Consider the following 19279-nt stretch of genomic DNA (forward strand, 5'->3'; position numbering starts at 1 on the left):
GAGGCAGGGCGTTCCATATCACCGGGGCCCGGATGGAGAACGCTCTCGAGCCCGCAGACTTCTTGGCTCTCGGAGTCACAAGTAGACCGGCATTTTCCGAGCGCAGACTCCGTGCAGGAACATAGGGGGAAATCAAATCGGAGAGATAAGAGGGTGCAATACACCTTTACATTATTAGCACTATTGTGCGAGGAGCCCTGAAATCGCAGACGTGAATCTGAGACCGGACACTTTAGCCCTGCCTGAGAGTGGGGGTACATCTGCATGTAATATAATCCGTGGTACATACCTGTCAACCTGTACAAAGTGCGTTTTTTTTGCATTTTAAGACGAGTACCATGTACAAGGAAATCTGTACGGAAAAACCCAAATTTGTCAATGATGGGTACCATTCGGTATACACCGACTATCAAGTCAAAGGAGTTCGCCGCGGAAGCCTCTGTCTCGGTATCGTTTTTTTCGTTGCAAACGAAGCGAACGGTTTGATGCTACTGTGCGCATGCGTCTGTCGCCTGGTGATTTCCCATCATGCATCATTCCGAAAAAAATAAATATGGTGTACGATTATTTTGTATTTTGTATGGGAAAATACAACAGTTTGTACGGGCATGTAGCTGTGGACGTTGACAGGTATGGTGGTAAAGAAAGCCGTGGGCTTTTTACTTTCTTCCCGTTGCTCTGTTTTACCCCCTTCATGGTTTGGGTCCTGTATCTGTTCTGGTTCTGACACTCCTGGCTCAGGGGCTTAAGCCCTCCTTGTCTGTGCCCTGTGTTCCACTCGTGTGATGTTCTCTAAATAAATCTTCATTCCAATTTAACAATAAAAAGTCTTTATTGCCTCAGTTAACATGTTTGAAACAGTTCCTGCCCACTCGAAAAAACACACTTCATTACCTCCTTTCATGATTAAATACAATCCCTCTTTTCGAGCACCCCTGCCTCCAGTTCCTGCTTCCCTCACATGGGTCCATCAGCCTCCAAAAACTTAACACCACCTCTGGAAACATCACAAACTGCCCATCATCCCAGCGTTTATTTTGATAACCCAACTTCTTGCTACCCTAAAATATACAAACAAGTAGCATGAGAAAAAGTCGGTTTACAACAGTAAAAAAAAAAAAGAACAAAGTTATACCTGTTTTCATCCATTCGAGGCGGCGGCCATCCTTCTACTTTTTATATACACTAACGTCATCTTCACTCGACGCAGGAGTCAAAGGGCTAAAGACGGATTAAAACAAACGTATTTATGCTTTGGGGAGATTCATTTTCTCTGCCCTCAATGGAATAGGGAGCTCTCCAAAGTATGCAAAAAAAGCCTAATGATTCATTATTTATGTGCATATCTGTGTGGTTGACGATGCAATCGGCAGGCCCCTAAAAGGCCTGATCCAAATGCCATGCTGATAGAAATTCCAAACCAGCCGTGATAAGAAAAGCTACCTGCCGCTCATCGGCGCCGTGAATGTCAAATGTAGGTCGCAGACGTGGCAGGAGTAGTCTCCTTTTTTGCCTGGGATTGAGCCTTCAATCTTTTAGTGGGGCTCCCCAGTCCTGTTAAAGAGGAGCCCCCATTCTTCGCTCCGGAAGAGCACACACTACGCAACACTAATCTTGCGCAATAACGCCAATTCAGAACTTTTATTTTATTGTGTGTGGCCCACATCAACACTGGCCTTTTGACATCGAGTGAAGGCAAGTGTCAGAAGTGCATATTGGGCTGAATGAGTCACGATTGCGTAAAAACAATTAGCTCGTAGAGCAAACAGAGGAAACAAAAATGGCCACTTGCTGAATTATTTTGGTGTCATGATGACCTGAACACATCATCCCTATCTCTCAGATGAAAGTAACTATGAAGCGGATTCTTGCCCCACAGGAGCCCCCGGCAGTGAGATTTTTATTGTCTTGAATGGTAAATAAATTATAATATGAATAATGTATCCTACAATAAAACAGTTCTACATTTTAAGCATAAAAAGGCAGTATAGATTCCCAACTTTTGAGTCATCACCAAAGGTCCTCTTAAATAAAATGTCCACACAAAGAAAGCATCGACAGATGGTTTTATACATGCTTAATTTTGTATTCTATGTTTGCATAAGTGCCAACGTTTTGCCATCAAAAAGTAATAAATGTTATCGCACACTCTATTTTTATGTGACAAAGACAATCCGTCTCCAGAGTAGGCTATAAAAAAACAAAACGCTTATTTAAAACCAGAAGTGATCTGCATTTGAAATGATCTGCATTTATATAGCGTTTTTCAAGTCAATGACTTCCCAAAGCGCTTTACAGTGTGCTCCACATTTCCCAATAGCGGTCTTGTAGCCATGTAAGGCCATAACCTGCTTATTGGGGGTATTAGGGGTTCAGTGTCTTACCCAAGGACACTTCGACATGTAAGACGGACGAGCCGGGATTCAAGCTGGGATCCCTTGATCCCAAGACGAGCGCTCTACCTCTTGAGCTACTGCCGCCCCTCACAAGTCACAACTTTTACCAAAACAGAAATCTAATGTGATCGGTGGAGCAGTTTAGTCACGCACAAAGACCTAGTCTTTCTTTAAAATAAAGCAGTTCATGATGATTGACTTTGAAAAAGCGGTCGATTTTTCTTGAAAAAAAAATCTGTGGTAAGGGAAGAAACACATAAAACGATAGTGTTGGTAGGTGTGTGTTCATTGTAAATCACATTTTACTTCTTTTGCGTGTTTGTTTGATCCTGGTAGAGAGTGGTAGTTTGTTTAAATTAAAAGCTGAGTGATGAGTAGTTATATTAAAGAACATTCCGGGCACAAATGAGCTACAGGCAATATAAGTAAAAATCCCCTTTTGAAAAGACTGAGGTGGTTTACCATAGTTCTAATACTAAAAGCACGGACCAAAAACTGATTGTAAATCTATTACAAGGTAAAATGTTAAACATAAATGGTTCTCACAGTTGAATAGAGCACTGTTCTACTGACGAGAGCCTCACCATCATAGGGAAAATATTGCTCAAGCCGCTCAGCCTTTGACTGAAGAAATCAATTGTATTTTGTTTAACAGGGATGAGTTGGACTTTGCTTTGTGTCAATTGTCCACGCTGGCATTCTTGAGCTGATTGCATCTCCTCATGAGCTGAAATCGATGTATCCTGCCTTTGATTGTGTAATCCACTCAAAGACCTGAGGTGATACACCTCAACAACGATGCATAAGGCTACTTCTGACTACAAAACAAAGCACAAGCGAAATAAGATGCTTACAACTAAATGAACTATAAAATAGTACAATCGAGACTAAATAAGGACAGTGGCATATTTCAATAGAACAAAATGTTTGAATTGATAGTGAAGGATATTATACATTTTAAAGGATTTTATAATACAAGTTACATTTATCGAGTGCAATGAAGATTTTCACGGAGTGGGCTTCAGGTCGCGCCGTTCCAAGTGCTGAGTGTTTTGGCTGGGGAATTATGATAACAGGGCGCTGACGAAGGACGTCAGGCATTGTTTTGATAAACGCTTGGTGTTGTTTTGAGTTTCTTCAGACATTGAGGAGCCGTGGAGCCCACGTGGGGGGCTTTTTCCTGACGCGCTCATGGGAGAAGCCGACACGCCAGCTTGGGAGAAAGGCAGAGGAAGAACTTCAGAAGATGGAGAAAAGAAGATCGATCGAGGGAGAAGAACGAGAAAGGAGGCTCGACGAAGAGCGACACTAATTCGGCTAATTCGATGGAGTTCACTTAAAAAGTTAAAAACTTTAAGAAATTAAATCTCCCCCCGTGTAGAAATGCAGCTCTTTTGTCCATCTTTTCACAAAAATAAACGAGCATGCATTGTTAGGTGAATAAAAAAGGTTATGTTTGGTTAATGGAGTCAGATAACTAATTTGAACAATTTGGTGAACGACACATTTTTAATATATTAAATTCTAACAATAGTTTCTTACCCAAAAGCAGAGACAAAATGGCGACTGGTATTGGTCTCTCATACAAATATGATTCATTTGAATAATATCCACTCTGTAGTAATTTGATTTAGATTAGATTAGATTTCATTCATTGGTTCCTTTAGGAAAATTCATTTCCACTGACTGTCCCGGGAGAAAACAACAGACTTTACATTACACCAAAAAAAAACCCTGGCAGAATGGCAAAAATGCATGACGCTGGGACAAAAAAGGCAGACTGATTCAATGGGTCAGTGATCCTGTAGTTTAAAAAGGTAATGGCAGAGGGGATTAGGCTTTTCCAGAGGCAGGCTTTCTTACATTTTATTGTTCTGTATCTGCGCCCTGACAGTTGCAGGATGAAGTATTGTTGTAGTGGGAGAGTGATATCCCGGACTTTTGTTAGCCAGTTGGATGAGGGACCTGCTATTTAAGGCTGAGACGTTGGGAGTGGTAGTCCGATAATTTAGCTGCTGTGTATGTGATACCTGTAAGTTTGGTCTGGTTCATTATAGACAGCATCGTGAAATAAACATGTGGAGCAGGAAAATGGGTTGAACAATGCTATGGTACAGTAATAACCAGGGTTGGGTAGGGTTACTTTAACTTGATTACTTTCAATTACTTTTGGATTACTCAAATACCAAATATGCTAATAAAAGACAAAAGGAACTAAATATTAATAAAATTACTAAATTTTGTACAGGCTTGGGGAGTAACGGAATACATGGAACGGCAAAAATGATGTCGGCAAGCTGTTTGGATTTATTTTCATTTTGTTTCTGTCGCATTTGATGTTAGTTTTGCCGGAGATCAAAGAGATCAAAGCCAGGAGAGAAAGCTTACCACGTGTTGTGAGTCATAATTTCATTCATATTTAGTTTATTTTGTCTTTTATTAGCATATTTGGTATTGGAGTAATCCAAAAATAATTGAGAGTAATCAAGTTAAAGTAACCCTACCCAACCCTGGTAATAACATCTCATATGAGGCTTGTCTTACCTCATGCCTTGTCAAAAATCTAGTGATACTGTTTATTAGTATTGGTGTTGGGACTTCTCAAATGTTGAGTAATAAGTACCAGTGTTCAATACCACTTTTTTTCAGATTTATACTGATACTGACACCTAACTCTTGACGAATACCAATACTGAAAACACCAGTGCAAAAATAAATTAATAAAACCAGAGGGAAATAGTTTTAAACCCTACCAATTTTCTTTCTTTAAAATCACATTGTGTTCCTCTAATTTCGCTCTATGTTTCTGTTGGGGACTATCACGGGCTTGGAACCAATACCGAAAATGATACCTGGTACCCTATATCATTTTAATGTGGTCTCCCTCTTTTTTGATAATGGTATTGCTGTTAAAACAGTGAATCTCAATATCAATCATGAATATTGATGCCAACTTTCTTTGTATTTTTATTTAAGAATGACTGTCAGAGGTTTTTATTTGTTCATCATTTTACTGCAAGCTATCCTGGGCATTATGTCAACACAACTCCACAACTAAGACAGATTTTCATCTGTATGCCTGTGCAAACTATTGAGTGTATTTTATCACAAAATGTCATCTTATCGCAGTACACGCCACCCATGGGCATACAAATGGTGACAAAGACGTGAGGTTAGACAGGTCACTTTTGCAGTGCGGAGAGCATAGAATTGTCTTTTCACAATCAAAACAAGGTAGGAAATTATACCACCAGGTAATCTGAGTAAACATTATTTCATCTTTGTCTCATTAGCATGAGAGATAGTGCCAATCTCCTCTGTGCATCAATTACTTTTTTCTGAATAATTATCAAATACTATTGAATTCAACCAATGCTATCAGCTTGAAGCAATTATAAAAAGTCAGAGCTTCTAAGTTGCATCACTGACCTGGATAGATATGTTTTAAAGCCACGGTATGTAATATTTGACCACTAGATGGCACTGTATTGTTTAATGTGAGGGAAACCAGTGCCACAGAGCACAGTGTAGCAGTAAGTTGCCGGACGAACATGCTGCGACCTTAAGTAGAGATTCCACTATGTAAAAGCAATACAATTTTCTCGACCTATGATTTTATTCTCAATAAAAATAAAAATGGGTATGATAGTTAAGGTAATTTTGCCTAATATTCAAAACATTAGGCAGCACGGCGGCGCAGTGGTTAGCGCGTGTGCGGCACAGTTCTAAGGTCTTGGGAGACTCCTGTGTGGGTTCAAATCCAGCTACCGGACTTCCTGTGCGGAGTTTGTATGTTCTCCCCGTGCTTGCGTGGGTTTCCTCTGGGCACTCCGGTTTCCTCCCACATTTCAAAGACATGTATTTTCAGGTGAATTGTCTGGTCCAAATTGTTCCTAGGCGTGAATGAGCGAGCGAGTTGTCTGTCCCTGTGTGCCCTGCGATTGGCTGGCAACCAGTTCAGGGTGTCCCCTGCCCACTGCCCGATGATTGCTGTGATGGGCTCCAGCACCCCCGCGACCCTACTGAGGATAAGCGGTGCAGCTGATTAGATGTGATGTGATGAGATGAGATGAGATGAGATGAGAGTTAAGGTAATTTTGCCTTATATTCAAATAAGTGTTTTTTTTTTGCTAAATGAACGTATTTTGTACAACTAGGACACTAAAAATTACACATTGTCCCTTCAAATATGAGTTATGTAAAAAAAATAAGACAGTGCTCTCTGACTAATTTTTGTTTTCTTTTGTTTATTTTACATAAATCAAATATAAAAAGTACAGTACTATTTTTTATTTGTAAGTGACAGTAAAGGCATAAAATAAAAAACAATCTTAAATCGTTTAATAAATCGAGCGCATGCGTAGCAGTTGAACAGAATAATCACGTGACGCAATACGGAAGTGAAGTGGGCTAGGGTGGAGTTTACAGCGGACGCCGTTGGTGGAGAAAATTCCAACAAGGTAATTTGATGTCCCTTATTTACATTTTCCCTATTCCCATTTAATGTGATATTCTAGATGGCATCATAAATATTAAACAAGTGTTCGCTGGTTACTTTCTATTGTATGTGAATTTCAAACGTAAGGGTGGATGTTGTTAGCGTGTTTACCTAGCTTTAGCTGGAGTCAGGAAGGATGTTGTCATTATTAGCATAACCTCACTGCTGACAATCACTTAACGAAATAGACAACCTGATTGTTCTATACACTTAGTGTTTGAATAAATACAATATTAGATAGTTTGAGCGATTTCTGTAGACGTGTGCTGTTGTTATAGTGTGTTTTGTTTACAATGCTTCTACTCAGGCACAATGTTTTGCGTGTATTCTATGATGTTTTCTAATCCGGTGCAACTTTTTAAAATGCATGTAAGACCATGTAGCACCGTGATGAATTTAGTTTTTATGTTGTTTTAAAACTGTTTGCAAAGATCGTTTTTTACTCATCCTTTCAAATTCCCCTTCTGGCTTGTAACTTGTATTCATTCATAACACAGCATCCACCATGACCGCCATCAAGCACGCTCTCCAAAGAGACATCTTCACGCCTAATGACGAGCGTCTTCTGGGTATCGTCAATGTCTGCAAGGCGGGAAAGAAGAAGAAAAACTGCTTTTTGTGCGCCACAGGTATATGACACATTGTTTCTAGTTTCATCTTTTTTTCGCACTCCAATTCACTCAATAAATAGGAAAAATGACCAAAGTTGGTTACGATCTATTGTTATTGTGTTTTCAGTTACCACAGAGAGGCCTGTGCAGGTCAAAGTGGTCAAGGTGAAGAAATCCGACAAAGGAGACTTCTACAAACGCCAGCTAACTTGGGAACTCCGGGATCTGACTGAAGTGGATGCCAAAGATGCGAGCAAGGTCTGATAATGTTGCTTCAAATGAAAAATATACTTTAAGGAGTATTTCTTAAAACTCTCTTTTTTGAAAAAAAAAATCTTTATCTGCAGGAAAACCCAGAGTTTGACCTGCACTTTGAAAAGGTCTACCGCTGGGTTGCCAGCAGCACTGCGGAGAAAAACTCGTTCATTTCGTGCATTTGGAAGCTTAACCAGCGCTACCTGAGGAAGAAGGTGGAGTTTGTCAATGTCAGTTCTCAGCTACTAGAAGGTGCGCTATCTTGTGTCTTTACCTCTATTTTACTCTCACATGTGCTTACTGTTTGAATTTTGACTTGTCTCTTTTGTGCTGCTGTTTTTTAAGCATGTTTGTTGAGTAACTTCTCAACCCTTCTTCTCTGTGTTTTCTGCTTTTGGTGTGGCTTTCTGTTTTAAAATTCTTCTTTCTCTCTTACACTTTTTCTGGCCAGAACTTCCTAAAGCGGAAGGTTGGTAGGACTTTACTTCCCACACCACACAATCGCTTCTCTACTCCTCTAATTCCTTTCCATGACTCCTAATGCTGTCACCAACCGCCATTATTAAAATGCAATTAATTTCCATGACCGTGCTACCAATTTAAAGTGATTGTGTGTTTACTTGTCACTTGTAAATTTCACATATTTTATATGTATGTGTTTGTTTATGATTTATTTTGGTTTATTGTTTTCTTCTACCAATCAAAATCTTAGTGGACGATTACGAATGGAAAGAGGTCTCCTTTTAATTGTGGCGAGACTTGTTCTAAAAAACTTCTCAATCTTTGGATATTTATTTTAACCATCTACGGTGGTTAAAATATAACTTTTTATAGAGACAAAACGGCTTTATACTGACCAGCAACTAACAGGTGGTGAATGCCTGTTTTTATAATGTCACCATTGTGATACTGAAACTTTCACGAGTCTTCTCCCTGTCACTGAATGTTTTCACCTCTCACCACATTTATAATCAGAGCCTCATATTTGCTAATGTCTGCCTCTTCATGTTTTTTCCCTGTATTATAATAGAGTCTGTTCCCAGTGGCGAGAGCCAGAGTGTCGCCGGTGGCGACGAGGATGCTCTCGATGAGTACCAGGAGCTAAGTACTCGTGAGGAGCAGGACATTGAGGGCATGATGGAGGGTTGTGAGTATGCCATCTCCAACGCTGAAGCCTTTGCTGAGAAACTTTCCAGGGAGCTACAGGTGTTGGATGGGGTGAGTTCCACAATAAAGTCAAATGTTTCCTAAATTAGACTGTCATTGCCAAGTTTTTAAATGAACGTGGAAAACTGTCCTCAAAACTCAATTCTTCCGAAAAAAGACCCTTTGAGCTTTGAAAAAACATTTTGACTCCTGTGCCGTATTCATGCCTACTTTCAAGGACAACATCCAGTCCATCATGGCGTCAGAGAAGCAGGTTAACATCCTGATGCAGCTACTGGACAAGGCGTTGGGCGAGGTGGACACCATCGAATGCAAGTTGAGCAGCTACGAGGAGATGCTGCAGAGCGTCAAAGACCAAATGGACCAGATCTCGCAGAGCAACCGCCTCATCCAAATAAGCAACACCAACAACGGGAAGCTGCTAGACGAGATCCAATTCCTAGTGGTGAGGCAAAATCAAACTGATAGGGAATAAAATATTACAATTTCATTCAGCAAACATTAGGATTTCTCTTTTAAATTTAGGTCACAGCTTATTTGTTTTTGGGAAAAAAGAAAATGCATCGATTGTTAGACTTTATAGAATTGTCTTTGCCCATTAAGCACAACATGGACCTGTCTAAAGGCCACATCAGAGCCCTGCAAGACGGCGACCTGACCTCCCCCAAAGGCATTGAAGCGTGCATTAATGCCGCCGAAGCTCTTTTGCAGTGCATGAATGTTGCCCTCCTACCAGGTATTTATTTTTGCACTTCATCGCAAAATTGTGTTTTATGCTGAGTTAAATCCATTTTATGCCTGCATAGGCCACGACAAGCTGATGGCTGTGAAGCAACAACAGAATCTTTTCACTGATCTAAGGGACACTTTTGCTCGCCGCCTTACCAATCATCTCAACAATGTATTTGTGCATCAGGTAATGCCTTTTATTGATGTTTAGGGCTCAAAAGCAATTCTTGATTTCAAACAATTTCCTTAGTTAAAAAAATGTTTTTAGCGAAAGGAAGAGAGGTGTACTGGGAATTCATGGATTATATAGAAAGCATGACAGGATAAATTGGGAGGCATTGCGGCAAGTGTTGAGGATGTATAGCAACGCTTGAATGAGGGTAGAGAGCTTGTGTGAAAGTTGGGATTGGAGTGAACGAGTGGTCTCCGTCAGGAATGGGTTTAAGGCAAGGGTGTGTCACGTCACCTTGGTTGTTCAAATTGTATATGGGTGGAGTGGTGCCTGAGGTGCATGGTAGAGCAGGTATAGTATGTTAGGGTGGGTTGCAGAGGTGGGTAGTAGCGAACCTCACATTAACAGTAAAGTACATTTACTCTGTTACTTACTTGAGTGCATTTTGGAAATTCTGTACTTTTAGGAGTATTTTTACATCCCTATACTTTTACCTTTACTTGAAACAAATCGAAAATGTCGCTAAGCAATACCGACTATAAAAAGACAGAAGAGGAATATCACCCCTGGCCTTACAGCAAAAGCATGTTCCCCTTAAAAAGGGTGCCAAACTCCAGCTACAATATGCAATGTCTCCTTTGTTTGCCTAAACAAACAGAGATTTCTGCATTTAAGAATTCAACATCAAACATGAGAAAACATGTAGCGGTAAGTTTGCTCAATTGTAATTGTAACTTTACTTTGGTATTTATGACTTTCTTGTTTTCTTCTTGTTTTATTGTTGTTTGATATTCTGTGTACAGCGAACTTGGGTGTCCTGAAAGGTCATTTGAAGTAAAATGTATCATTTATTATCCTCAACCATCCAGCATCTTTGATTCAACCTTTCCGTTTTAGAAAATACTTTTACATAAATTACGTATATAGGAAGGCTTTTTTTTAGTGTGTTGTATGCGCAGGTCATATAAATTTAGCCTCACATATATATATATATATATATATATATATATATATATATATATATAATGTGTGTGGGTGCTACATGTGCTTAATTTATTTATTTGATTTATACTATTTTTATTGTTTATTAAAGCACTTGAATTTACGTTGATTGTTTTAGACTATTTTTTAATTAAATGTATGTTGGGGTTTATTAGATGACCCGTGATAATTTAATGATCTGATTGGTTGCTTTAAATAAATCAATAAATACTATGTTGCTACGGTTACTCAGTACATGAGTAATTTTTTTCACCAAGTACTTTTTTACTTTTACTCAAGTAAGTATTTGGATGAATACATTTACTTCTACTTGAGTAATATAATTCTGAAAGAACAGTACTTTTACTTGAGTAAAATGTTTGGCTACTCTACTCACCTCTGCATGTAAGCCAGTTGTTGTTTGCGGATGACACTGCTCGGTGCCTGACTCTGCAGCAGGACTGAGTGCTTTGTTTGTAAATGCAGACAAGAAGAAGGTAATGAGGTGATCGAGAGGTGGTGAGGTAGGTGGATTAGAGATTTTGTTGAATGGTGTTAAGTTGCAGGAGGTAGTATTTGGGTTGATTTGTGGCAGCAGTTGGAGGTTTGGTGGAGGATGTGAAGAAGAAGGTGGGTGAAGGGTGCAAGGCAATGGGTGTGCTAAACGGATTGTTAAAATGTAGAGATCTGCAAATTGATGCAAAGCGAAGATTGTATGAAGGTGTGGTGGTACCATCATCGGTGTTTGCGTAATAGGTTAAAGGTCTTTAAAATGAGATGTTTGCGTAGTGTGGAGTGACACTCCTGGATAAGTTAAGGAATGATGAAGGAAGGAGAAGAACTGGTATGGTGATAGACCTTGCTGAGAGGGTTGATGAAATTGTTCTGAGATGGTTTGGACATATGGAAAGAATGGATGAAGGCCGTTTGACTAAAAGAGGATGAAGTGCAGAAGTGGGGGAAAATATATTGAGAGAAAGGCCCAAATATGGTTGGTAGGATGGGATGAAATATGCTCTGAATGTGAAGTCTGTTAATCTAGTGGATGCAAGATTGTGTCCTTGGGATTGATGTGAATGGCGAAGGATAGTCAAGAATGACAATCACGGATATTATGCGGAGGGGGTAAACTAGTGTATGCTGCCAGGCCTCTCTGTTGATAAAGACTTTTGTGTTACAGCAACTTACCCTTTGCTGTGCTGTGGGCATAATGTTAATTGTCAGGTTGGGAAGAGCTAAGGGGAATAAAGGTTTGGTGAATGTATGTTCTTGACTCCGGGACCTCCTGTTTGGCTCTTCTTTCTAGAGTTCCTGGATCTGCTAATTTCCTTCCTGCATCCCCACTTCCTCCCCCTTTTTATTCTTTGTGTCCCCTTTTAAGTCACCCTACACTGCTCTTTCTGTTTCTGTCAGTTCAACCACTTCAGTCACTTCAAAATGACCATCCCTCACTTCTATAGGTCTTCATGTTTGTCACTTCCAGTGAGTAGCTTCAACCCACAACACCTTCAACTACCCCCCTATGAGCTGTGCATGAAATGTCTGTCTAACAACCTAACCGGCCCCTTGACCATAGAGTGAAGAGGTCCCCTTTGAGTGTATTGCTGCTAACAGGATGTTATTTTTGTCACTGATGGACTCACATTCTTTACAAGTGTGCCTGTGTTGCAATACAACCAATACACATAACACTGGAAAATTGCAAATATTACGAGTAATGTTTTTGATGGAAATAAACACAAAGTATGTTTGAGCGGTTTCATGGGTCAATAGGTCATAAGTTGGTCATGCTCCAGTTGTTCCCTTTTTTTGCGATCTAGGGCCACGACCAGAGTTCCACTCTATCCCAGCACACTGTGGAGCTGACCTTGCCTAAGCACAGCCTTCTCCACCGGGACCTTCTGCGCTACGCCAAGCTCATGGAGTGGCTGAAGATCACCCATCGGGAGAAGTACGAGGGCCTATCAAGGGTCAGTGTCCTTACTGTGAAGTGACAGCTCACCTCTCATTCTTCTGAGAGCCTCTCTTAGGCTTTTTGTTGCCGTCATTACGCTGTGTTGTTTGTACACAACATAAATATGGTCATTTGTTTTCCAAGTAAAAGATGCAGTTATTTTTTCCTGCAGACTTACGTGGACTACATGAGTCGACTTTATGAACGTGAAATCAAAGACTTTTTTGAGATTGCCAAGATCAAGATGGCAGGGACGAGCAAGGAGGCAAAGGCCAAGTTTGGTAAGGTGAAGCACTTTTCAAACTATGAGTAATTTTAATAGAAATGAGAGGTTTTCTGTAGCATCAACCAAAAGTATTGTTAAAAAAGGCAAGACACATCTTTTTGTTAATCCATACAGTGTTATTTAGTCTTATAGACTCCTGAGGCACTAAACCTAAACGCTTACCAATGTTGTCAAAAAACTGTTTTTCATTTTTGGCAGGAACAATACATTGCTACCTACTTAACATTTTAGACAGTTCTGCTCTCTGCATTCTTTGTTATCTTTCCTGTTAAGACCAGCCCAGGGATGTGTTGCCTGTCCACTGCAGTGCGTCTCAGCATACGTCAACTGGCTTGTTTTAACACCTGTGCTGCATGTACTAAAGCCTAACCTCTCTGTCTTCAATGCCTGCCCTTTTCTAACTGGCTGCAGCTACGCTTCCGCGGAAGGAGACCGCACTCAAAGCGGAGACTGAAAGTAAGTCGATATAATGAGAGAGCTTCACTATCCTGCTTTTTTACTACAGTGGCCCTTTTACATATGAGATAATTTAGTTACAAGAGATACGAGATGCCTTTCGGCCCAGATCTTACCTGACATACCAGTGAAAATCCAAGTTACGACAACTTCCCCAATAATACCTTTAGAGGGCAGTGGGCTCAAAACCCCACACTGTCTGCATCAGCTTGTCCCAGTTAGCATGTGCATTTCCTGCCATACAAACATGATCCTGTGCCTTGTGTTGTTTTTATTGCATTGCACCTCTTTTTTGTGGCATTTAAACTTGCTATAACTTGAATTTTAAGTGTACAGTGAATGCTTGCATATCATCAACCCTCGTGTACCTTCACTCTTCCTGACCTCTCTCCCTCACTCCTCTACCACCACACACACATCTATGTTGGCAACTGCAGACTCTCCATGGTTAAGTCATAAGAAACTCATTTATTTCGTTAATATCATCCCTTTTCTTATCACTGGTATTTTTTGTTCAATTACTGTTTGAATTTGTTTTTAGTGATCAGGTAGATGTGTCCATGTTTAGCATTAACTTGGGAACGGATTAATTGTTTTTTGGTTATTTCTCTTGCGAAAAATGTGTTCTAAATTCAAGAAATTCTAGATACAAGCTTGATCTGGGAACGGATTAATCTCATATGTAGAGTGGCTACTGCCCTTTGCTTTCTCATATAACTGAACTGAAAAACAGCTCAATCCTTGTGTTTGCATTACACCTACGTATCCTCATTTCTTTCATCCATTTACCTATTTGAACAAATTGAATTTAGGCCTTCACGGGAGCTCCGGCAAGCTGACAGGCTCCACGTCCAGCCTCAACAAATTGAGCGTGCAGGGCTCCAACAGCCGACGCTCACAGTCGTCCTCACTGCTTGACATGGGCAACATGTCAGCCTCTGACTTGGACGTGGCCGACCGCACAAAGTTTGACAAGGTAGAGAAGGTCGCACGAGGTTATTGGAAGTTAGAGCAATTGAACTGCGGACTGTCGGTTTGCAGATATTTGAGCAGGTTCTCAGCGAGCTGGAGCCTCTGTGCCTCGCGGAGCAGGACTTTATCAGCAAGTTTTTCAAGCTGCAACATCACCCGACTGTCTTGCCTCCTCTTGCACAGGTGAATTTCTGTTCCGATTAGCCCCTTGCAGCAAATGGTATTCACCACATAACAATTAGAATATTTCTAATATGGCGGGTTTCATTATTTGAGCATTTTAAAGATTTTGCATGGATTTACTATGTCAACAATAAAAAATGCTGTTCAATAATATACTGCAATGCGAAACTCAAAATGTATTGCAGAACTAAACTTTATTGCTTTTTTCTGTTTGTTGTTTTCCTCAGATGAGAATAATTTAGACTTTCAATAAACCAGGTTATCATTTTCAAAGCACTAGATGGCATCTCTTAATGATGCACTTGCTTTCTTTCTTTGCTCCCAAAAGCATAGGTTTGCGAGACAATAATAGACACTGGCATGTTTTCATCCTTCATAAACGTTTGACAAGAGTTGTGAGGTTTTATTTTCTCTGCTCAGCCTGAAGTCGAGGATTCGGATGGCAGCGCACCATCAAGGATACCTCCCCAGGCGGAACACAGACATTCCTTGTCATCAGAGTGAGTACTTGCATAAAATTTAATGGCGTCTGCTATCCAAACATATTGGCTCATTTTTTCTTTCCATTTTATTCACCTTACACAGCAAAGACATGGTGCGGCTGATGATGAACAAAGTCTTCCAGAGCATCGAGACAGAACTGAACAGCCTCATCGCTCTGGGCGACAAGATTGACAGCTTCCACTCGCTGTACATGCTGGTGAAAATGAGCCACCACGTGTGGACGGCAGAAAACGTGGACCCTGCATCCTTTCTCAGCACCACGCTTGGAAATGTTTTGGTCACTGTCAAGAGAAACTTTGACAAATGCATTGTGAGTTGTGTGTACAATTCTTATCAAGCACACCTCAATCTTTGTTTTATTTTGTTTTGTTTTTTTAAAAACAAAATTCCAAGTAGCATTCTTTAAAGTTAAGAAATCGACTCAAATTTTTTTAGGTAAGCAGACTCTTGAATAAAAGAGAAAAAACATCAATGATCTTTGAACTTGCATGAGAGAACGAGCACAAGAAAACCTACGACATGCAAAAGTTCCAATACGTTCTAAGGTCAGAAAAAGCAGATCCACCCTGAAGGGTGTGGTGATCAGAAACACGACTGGATACTAGTGACAATGATGTTAACAGTGCATCACGATCAACTTTAGCTTCCTATGCAATTTCATTTGCATAGTAATATTAATAACAGAACTACATTAGAGATAAGCAGAGTAAACTTAACAATTAATTAAAATATTTTTAATAGTGAATAATTTTATTTTTACACACATATATATATATATATATATATATATATATGATTTCCCTGTTATTGATAGCTATGAACATCAGATTTTTTTATAGTGCCGGTAGGAAAAGTGTTAGTCGTTCACCATAGACTGATCATGAAACCTGGAAATTTGAACAAGGAGTGTGTATGCTAAAATCTGATGTATCCAGCTATGCTTTCCTCTTCACAGTCTGGCCAGATCAGACAGATGGAAGAAGTAAAAATTTCCAAGAAGAGCAAAGTCGGCATCCTGCCTTTTGTCTCTGGCTTCGAAGAGTTTGCAGAGTTGGCCGAGACAATCTTCCGAAACGCAGAACGTCGTGGCGATCTTGACAAAGCTTACGTCAAGCTCATAAGGGCGGTCTTCATGAACGGCAAGTGCCAACTCTTGTGTGTATCCATGCAGAAGGCAAGATCTGACGATGGTCTTATTTTAGTTGAAAAAGTGGCCAGCGAGAGCCAGAAGACGCCACGAGATGTGGTGATGATGGAGAACTTCCACCACATCTTCTCCACGCTGTCCCGGCTGAAAATTTCCTGCCTGGATGCAGAAAGACGTGAGGCCAAGCACAAGTACACTGATCACCTGCAGTCCTACGTCATTAACTCCCTAGGCCAGCCTCTGGAAAAGCTCAACGTAAGTCTGATGACCTCTGATTCACACAGCAAGATTGCCCTCATCATCGCTCTTTTGCAGCATTTCTTCGAAGGCGTGGAAGCCAGAGTGGCTCAAGGAATCCGCGAGGAAGAGGTAAGCTATCAGTTGGCCTTCAACAAGCAGGAACTTCGCAAGGTCATCAAAGAATACCCAGGTAAAGAGGTCAAAAAGGGATTGGACAACCTCTACAAGAAGGTGGACAAGCACTTGTGTGAAGAGGAAAGCTTGCTACAGGTGAGATGTGATTATTTGACTATAATTCTGATCTGTGAGTCCCTCTCGTATGCGTTCCTTGTAGGTGGTGTGGCACTCTATGCAGGATGAATTCATCCGGCAGTACAAACACTTTGAAGACCTGATCGGAAGATGTTACCCTGGCTCTGGAATCACCATGGAGTTCACCATTAAGGACATGCTGGAGTACTTCTCTAGCATAGCGCAATCCCATTAGGCCGACGAAATCCAGCAGCTCACTACTGACACTCTGGACAAAACGTGCAAAAATCTATATTGTCATCCTTCCATCTATTTTTGATGTCTCTGGAAGGGTTGTAACTGCTTCGAATGATTCTCCACAGGACAGATTTAAGGACACTTTAGAATCATCACGAAATCTAACATTTGTCAGAGTACCCAGCGCAACCAATGCAAATGTCCAAACTGAGGGAGTTGGAGTTGGGATTACTTCCATCTACTTCAGAACTGTCACATTAATTTACTGCACTTGTTTGCCTTTTTTTGCTTTGTTTTTTAAATAAATGATAAGTGTTAAATTATTATGATTTGTTGCCTTTTTATTTTTGCAAACCCAACTTAAGCCACTTATTTACATTTAATTTCAAATAAAAATAACTCTTACTTTGCTAGTATTTGATGCTGAATTTATCCAGCCATCATGTTTTGCTTATCCAGGGCAGTAGCCTCAGCAGTGAGGCCCAGACCGCCCTATCCCAAGCCACTCTATCCAAGTTATCCGAACGGATCTCGCAGCGTTCCAAGGCCAGCTTAGAGACGTAGTATGTCCAGCGTGTGCGGGGCCTCCCGAGAGAGGCGTCCGGGAGAGATCCATATCAGATGCCCGATCCACCTCAACTGGCTCCATTCAATGCAGAAGAGCACCGACTCGACACGGAGTCCCTTCCGGATGGCCGAGCTTTTCACTTTATCCCTCATGGAGAGCCCAGCTACCTTTAGCCGCTTGTATCAGGGATCTTGTCCTTTCAGTCATGACCAGAAGTTCATGACCATAGGTGAGGGTAAGAACGTAGATCGACCGGTAAATTTCAGCTCGGCTCCTTCACCAGTACAGACTGATACAGGGTCCGCATGACAGTAGACGCTGCACCGAATCCAGAATGAATGATTCCACAAATAAATTTGATTTAATTCATTTAATCGCAGCATAGTGGTTCAAATCTGGACCCCCAAAGCTTCTTGTAATATTTGAATGTTGTGTAACTTCAAAATATTCTACTTGCTGACACTGTTTTAGCTGCAAACATCAATTTTTTCCAATTGTTTTTATTTTGTTGGTTTGGGTGTGCATTTGGACTGTATTTGATACAGTACTTTTTTTACTTTCACCATTTTCATCCTAAAACTTAAGAAAACCTTGACCATGTGCATAAAATCTCTGCCCCGCTACCACCCCACCCCTACCTCTTTCTCTCCATCTGAATGCGCTCCGTGACCAGAACACTGATGATAAAAAAAAATAGCAGTAGATGGGCACCGTGAATTTTTGGTTTTTAATAGTAAGAAGAATAAATGCTCTTTGAACACAATTGGGCATTGTTAACACACAGGTGTACTTAATAGAGAAAATATTTGAATAAACTTTGTAAGGACACCTCAAAAGGGCACTGATCAAAAGCACCAAACAAATAAACAGATAAGACACAGCAGACGCTGCACTTCCTGAGAGTGCTCAGGAAGGAGCAACTCAACATCAACCTGCTGGACCAGCAGTGCTGGTGACTTTTTATCGGTCAGCTATTGAGCCTGCTGACCAATGCTGTGTCTGCGGACAGGAAGTGACTGCATTGGGTGACCACACAGCAAAGAGGATCATCGGCTGCCCCTACCACTCCTGTCCACCATCCATAACTCCCGGGGCCTGGGAAGGGCAAAACACATCATCAGAGACTACACACATCCTGGCTTCCATTTGTTTAACCTGCTACCCTCTGGTAGGCACTACAGGGCCATACTAGCCAAAACAAATAGACTCAGAGACAGCTTCTTGCCAAAAGCTGTCACCATTCTAACTCCAGTTTGCACTTAAAAACTGAACTGAAATCAATCATCATTTTGCACTGCCATATAACAGCATGTTTCCACCTGCCATTACCTCTTCAGACACTTTATATATAGCTGACAGTAGCTCAATGCTGGTTTAGTTGCTCACATTTTTTTTACCTTTTTTATTCTTTTTTATTGTACACATTTTCTTATTCCTATTTATGTGTGCACTTGTGAAGTTCAAATTTTGTTATACTTGTATAATGACAATTCCATACCTGTCAACCTGTATGTTTTTGCCGTACAAAGTATGTTTATTATGCATTTTAAGACGTGTACGACGTCCAAGAAAATCTGTACGGAAAAAACGCAAATTTGTCAATTATGGGTACCATCCAGTATACACCGACTATCACGAAACGGCAAATCAATCAAGTCAAACGAGTTCCCC

General features: G+C 40.6%; 1 protein-coding gene across 3 annotated transcripts; it reads left to right on the top strand.

Moving 5' to 3' along the window:
* Nucleotides 1-6780: 6780 nt before the first annotated feature.
* exoc1 (exocyst complex component 1) lies at nt 6781-17364 on the top strand. 3 transcript variants are annotated; one of them, XM_088350084.1, is made up of 20 exons: nt 6781-6856; nt 7392-7523; nt 7633-7763; nt 7853-8012; nt 8212-8229; nt 8791-8978; nt 9145-9372; nt 9531-9663; nt 9734-9843; nt 12630-12779; nt 12936-13044; nt 13461-13505; nt 14318-14481; nt 14547-14660; nt 15081-15160; nt 15246-15474; nt 16120-16303; nt 16367-16566; nt 16627-16821; nt 16886-17364. In XM_088350084.1, the coding sequence occupies exons 2-20, from the start codon at nt 7400-7402 to the stop codon at nt 17036-17038; spliced, it is 2715 nt and encodes a 904-aa protein (XP_088206210.1). In that variant the 5' UTR covers nt 6781-6856; nt 7392-7399; the 3' UTR covers nt 17039-17364. The 3 variants fall into 3 exon arrangements, with proteins under 3 accessions (XP_088206210.1, XP_088206212.1, XP_088206211.1); XM_088350086.1 differs by lacking the exon at nt 13461-13505; XM_088350085.1 differs by lacking the exon at nt 8212-8229.
* Nucleotides 17365-19279: the final 1915 nt, after the last annotated feature.

This window comes from Urocampus carinirostris, chromosome 12 (genome assembly GCF_059441175.1).
Source record: "Urocampus carinirostris isolate Australia breed hairy pipefish chromosome 12, RoL_Ucar_1.0, whole genome shotgun sequence".
Lineage (NCBI taxonomy): Eukaryota > Metazoa > Chordata > Actinopteri > Syngnathiformes > Syngnathidae > Urocampus > Urocampus carinirostris.